The sequence below is a fragment of the Priapulus caudatus genome, unplaced genomic scaffold (assembly GCF_000485595.1).
Source record: "Priapulus caudatus unplaced genomic scaffold, Priapulus_caudatus-5.0.1 Scaffold344, whole genome shotgun sequence".
NCBI lineage: Eukaryota > Metazoa > Priapulida > Priapulimorpha > Priapulimorphida > Priapulidae > Priapulus > Priapulus caudatus.
In genome coordinates this window covers 110,286-115,862 of record NW_014577405.1, presented here as the reverse complement: position 1 = coordinate 115,862, position 5,577 = coordinate 110,286, and the positions used below count along the sequence as shown (strand labels likewise).

Below are 5,577 nucleotides of genomic sequence, written 5' to 3'. Positions count from 1 at the left end.
GTTGCTTTGGAGCTGGACGATCTGCAGCCGGATATCCGCGCGAAGCGCTCAAACGCCACCTGGTGGCGCACTTAATCAACTTCGCTGCCTTCTACCCAACGCATGTATACGCCGTGCCTTTAGGTTCAGGAGAAAGCCGGCTTTTCGCTCTCATCGGCAGTTCTGCGCATTGCACGAGGGATCGCACTACCCAGTTAGGTAGAGACGGGCTAGAAAAGCTCCCAATTCTTTGTTCGCTACTAGGCGCCCTTTCTTTGCTGTAATAACGGAGTTTTTTGTTCACATTGTAACAATATATATAGCGCTGATGCGTTGGCGTTGAGAGGCTGAGCTTAGAGGATACGATATATAGGGGGCAACGAGGCTGTAAGGATACCATTGGCTTACGAGTTTTTCGGGTTCGCGTGTTGCTCGGCCGGCTATTTTAAACTTAGACTTTGGTACATTCCACACCTACGAATACTTCTATTACTACAAGTACATGTTACAATAATTACTAGTAATTAAGTACTAGCTAGCTACTACTAGTAGTAGTACTACTAAGTTACCAGCACTACTAGTACTATAGTATAGTTACTACCAGGACGGCAGGAGCTAATGGTAATAGAAATAGTATTAGTATTACTATTAGTATTACTAATTACTAGTACTAGTACTACTAGTACTAGTACTACTACTACTACTAGCTCCAAGAAACGCTCTTTGCTAGGGTTAGAAATACCCTATACTAGACACAAGGCACTTGAAGCGTTTTCAATAAAATATAAGTGCAACTAAATACGAAAATCTATTTACTACCAAATTCTTAATGTTTCTAGTATAGGCCTACTCTCTTTCGAGAAGGTTGCGAGGTGCAAAGGCTATATAGACTAGGACTCGCTCCCACCTCGATTAGCCATCGAGTAGACTAAGCTAACGCCGAGAGGTGGGAGCGGAGTGCCAGTCTATGGGCTATAGCGGCGGGCGGGCGCGCACTGCTTGCAAACTCCTGTACGAGCCTCGCCATTGCAACGTTGCAAAAAACGTTCCAGCGTTGAGCGCAACAATGAGGTCACGAAGAGCGCCGTAGGTGTTTCCTGATCTAACAGCCATTTCCATTACTGGGCAAAGTTCGCGAATGTCAGTAATTCTACAGTCTTTCTGTGACTTCGCGTGACACAGCTCGGTTACGAACACATTACTCGGTACAGTTATTTATAACAAAGTGAACACTGTTTCACGTTCCAAATGTCTTGCCCTCTGTGTCCCCACTAAAATTGCGGACTGTTACGCTGGCAGCTATGGTTCGTGCGCGGCCTAATCATTCGGCGCACGGATCCATAGCTGCCAGCGCTGCATACTGTCGTAGGAATTTTCCGCGGTCGCGTGCGCCTATGCCGCGGAACTGCGGCGCGAAGATGCGCGCAGCAACTTCGATAAACACCTCCTTTCGGCAACGCTTCTCTAGTATCCCGTCTCATCTGGATTGACTGTTGTAGACACTGCCACTGGTGGTATTGAATATTGAATTAATTTAATATACCTTTAAGAGATCAGTGTCTATCTCATTATCTTCTGCTTTCGTTGAATCTTGCTTTTCCGTCTGACCTGATCCTTTGGATTTCTTAGATTTCCCTGAAACGTGCTTCGGATTCGATGCGGTTGATGCTAGTTCAACTTCATGATGAGAGCTGATACTGATGATAGATTCTCCGTGTACCTGCTTGGCCCGTTTCCCACCTCTCGGGAAAGCATCTTCGTCAGCTATCGCCATGTTCTTTATCACGATTAAACGAGACTCACTAGGTGGATATGATGTAAAGCTAGTTAGCTTGAAACAAATTACGTGTCAAACATACGGTTAGCAATAGCAGCGAAAAATATCAACACTCGCACGTTTCAATGGTGGTGGCCATTACGCGAATGCGTTTTGTAATCAGTTACATGATTCGTCAATTCCCAAAGATTTTACCCAATAAGATACTCTAGGACATATAAAAAAGATGTAACAGGAAACATTGCTATCAGTATATTATATTGCAACAGAACCCAACCACATAGCCTAATAAAATTAGTCATAACGTACAGGTATTTGCTTAAAACCTACTTGTTAAATACTGTATAGTAATCATCGACATTATTTTTTTGACTATTCTGACATTGCCTTAAGCGGACTAAAATTACTAAGGAGTTTTGTTGTAAAGAAATATTTATTGCTACACTACTCACTAGTTCCAGTTCTCAATCGGCAAGGACTCTTATGTCGATTGCCCTTCGGCCAAGACAAATTTCTTTTAATAAGTGTGGTAGGTTAGATAACGCATTAACATGGTTGTATATCATTTAATAGTATTGTTAAAGTGAGTGGGCACTTACCACCACAGGCTAGTAAATTGCCAAAACTTAGCATAGTCGTGTGACGGCGGTGTTGTCAGTTGTCTGTCGCCTGCGGTGTGACTTGTACTGTAGTTGTACTTGTAGTTGTAGGTTGTACTTGTAGTTGTACTGTAGTCTGTAGGCCCCTAGTTTACGGCGTACGGACTTATAGTTATAGTAGTACTACTACTATCATAGCTAGCCCATGGATGACTGTGGCTCGGTCAATGCCAATGGCAATGCAATGCCATCACAGGCACTTGAAACGTTTCAATAAAATATAAATGCTAAATAAATACGAAATCTAATATTACCAGTAAAGAGATCTGGGCAAGAATTGAAATTTTCCCTGGGGCAGAGTGATGCCATGCGCGCAACACAGGTCAAGCCATCACATGCCTGAAAGAACGCTGTTTCGACTGGAAGTTCGGTCCCACATACCAGTATCCCACGACATTGACACTTGTCTCAGGAAGTTATGATGCATGGCGATCCGAATGCGCTGGTTGTAGGCATCACCGCTGCAGGAATCCCTGTGGAGCCACTCCTTGTACTGTAGCGGCCCACCATTGGCGTGATGGAACGTTGTGAAATCGTGTCGCTCTCGCGAATGGCACGGAATGTACCATTTCCAAGGCTGTCCTGTAGCCAGTTTCTTCAATGGCCTGAGGAACACTGTCTGCCAGGTGAAGGGGCTGGGCACGTGGTGGGGTTTATGCCGGACGGAGTGACGATTCTGTGGTTGCAAGTCTACCAGTCCGCCTTGGGGTTCCATCAGCCTTGCCTGTTACCACATCCATGACACCATGTTGTGGTGTGTTGGGACGACCCGCTCCAGGAGCCGCCAACGCGGACGTCCGCTCTCGAGATCCACATAGACTCTATCCTGCCTAGTCCGATTGGACAAGCGTGCTTGTGGATGGCCACCGGTTTGGCGTGGGGTCAAACGGTGAGTTGTGAGCTCAACTTCATAAAGCTGGCAGTGGTTGAATGGCTCACGATCACATTGAATGTCGTGCGCGCATAATAGTCCAACGAAAGCCATCCTTCAAGTGCTTCCAAATTCTCATTCTCTTCTGTAGCTACTCAATCCCTGGGGGTAGAGTGGTGGGCATCCGTTTTTGGTGGAGTCTGCTTGCGTCTGGACAAGAAGCAGGTGCACCCCTCGAGCTGCCACGGACGCAGCGATGTTCCGAGGTGTGCACGCCGTAGCGGTGGGAAGTCCCGGGTGAATTATCCCCAGAGTGATGAGTGTTTCCTGCAAAGACAGGCTTCTTCCATGGTATCAGAGACGTAACAGAGCAAACGTGTTGACCCTGATGGAAACCCGTGGTAGCTCTGGTGGCAACAATCGACCTAAATGGCTCGCGATCAAACGCAAGGTCCTCTTGTTAAGGCCCCACGCATCAAAGCTTGACCGGGAGGAGTCCCGAGTCTGGATGCCGCAGGTGTGAGCAGAAATTGACGATGGTATGATCGACGCTTTTGGCACCCTGTGTCAGCCAACCAATGGAAATAGTGACCGATTTGAGTCTGGAGGTGTCGTGCATTGGTGATCCGAATGTTGCGTGATCCTTAGCAGTGGTGTCATGCTCACTAATAGCATGGGGTGGGGTTTGAGGGGCGAGCCACCCATTGTCCCATCAAACACATGATGTTTCGAGACGAGTGACTTGTCTTGATGCTTGACTCCAGAGTGAATGTCTCACAAGGGCTTATGTGATGCCGCAGAGCCACAACTGGTCGTACACATAACTAGCCTTGTCGTGGCCCGTATCCTTGGTTGCACCTACCGGTGCGCGTTCCTTGGGCGGATTCCGCTGCGGCCCTGGGGACAGCTTCTGGATGAGTGTGTCACGATGGCCCCAGTTACCGCAGGTGGTGCACTTGCTGCATGCTGTTGTATAGTGCCCCTTGACAGCACATTTGCACAGGTGAATGACCAGGCCTCACAGTTGTTGGACCTGGCCTTTCGCTCGTTCCTGGGCGCGTGAGTAGGACCAAGGCACGCCCAAACATTTCGCTCCACCTGCTCTAATCGCCGGAGGTTGCTTTTGCGGGTATACGGTGTTGCACATGGCACCCGCCGAGTCTCCCACTGCACTCTTGCGTCACCTTCCCCTGCTCTTTCTGGGCGACGAAAAGATACCGTTTCCTCAAGGGTTCTGTCCGTTTTGGGTCACCCCAGCAAGTCGCCATGATTTCTGGTCAGCAATACCCCTCACGAGGTTGTCCTTGATGATCTCATCACTGTAATCGAACACATGGGTGCAGTGCGGCTCTTTGCAGTTGGCCTTGTACTGGGCAGAGGGCAGGCCTGGCCTCGGACGGCTGCCAAAAAGTCCAATACGCCCGTCGCCAGGACGATTGGGTCATCCTGCCTCAGTTTTTTGTCGATGGACGAGTGGTGGCTCTCGTCCTAGACAGCCAGTCTCTTGATCGACCTAGAAGATCCGCCTCTGCCATGACGACGTCACCGCCAGATCGCGCATTCATGTCGGTCCGTAAATCAATGTTCACAGCAGATAAAACGGGCTATGTGGCCCAGCAACATTCGTCAGAAATCGCCATCCCGACTTCTTGTACATGACCCATTCTGGTTGGAATGAGACCATTGATGGTCACAATCCCAGCCGATATATTGCGGTGGGTCTAGCTTGAGTCTTTGAGTCTGATGGGCCTCGTGCGGGGTGGCTAGTTCGTTCATGAATCTGGAGGGCGGCGTTAGGGCTGCCGCGAAGGCTTCGTCCAGGTCCTGCGAGCCGCCCAACCACACGCGTCTATTGGCACTGCACTCGTGGCCATCTTTCAAGTAAGTAGCAAAGGCTGTGCGACCAGTAGTGAGATCAGTGACTTGGTCGAGGCCAGTGAGGTTGGATGAACACTTCCCGAATATGTAGCGGTCCATAAATAGATACCATCTTCCTTGTTATTTAACATAAAGGATGACTGCTACCTGGAACACACAGATACAGTATAATGTTAGTTATTAACCGAACTTCTGTTCACGCGATATCGCCCAATAACACTGGCCAGCAATCTCGACGCTGTTCGCTAACGTGCGCCGGTCAATGTATTTAATGTCGCACGGAATCAGGCAAACACCCAGAGCGCGCTATTGCGTCATCGTTGCCCACCGCAATGCTGGAATGTTTTTGCAACGCTCAGATGGCGCCAGGCTCGTACGGAGGTTGAAAGCAGCGTGGTTTTGTATCCAAAAAA

General features: G+C 48.7%; 2 protein-coding genes across 2 annotated transcripts in view; one reads left to right on the top strand and one right to left on the bottom strand.

Annotated features, from left to right (window-relative positions):
• The window catches only part of LOC106809310 (protein RRP5 homolog), a 30,336-nt gene extending 28,368 nt beyond the window's left edge, over positions 1-1,968 (bottom strand). The window contains exon 1 of the mRNA XM_014812350.1: positions 1,523-1,968. Coding sequence (XP_014667836.1) covers positions 1,523-1,753 — 231 coding nt within the window. The 5' untranslated portion in view covers positions 1,754-1,968. The remainder of the gene's footprint in view (positions 1-1,522) is intronic.
• A 233-nt stretch (positions 1,969-2,201) lies between these two features.
• Positions 2,202-5,577, top strand: part of LOC106809314 (up-regulated during skeletal muscle growth protein 5-like) — an 18,706-nt gene continuing 15,330 nt past the window's right edge. The window contains exon 1 of the mRNA XM_014812354.1: positions 2,202-2,285. Within this exon, the coding sequence (XP_014667840.1) occupies positions 2,240-2,285 (46 nt within the window). The 5' untranslated portion in view covers positions 2,202-2,239. The remainder of the gene's footprint in view (positions 2,286-5,577) is intronic.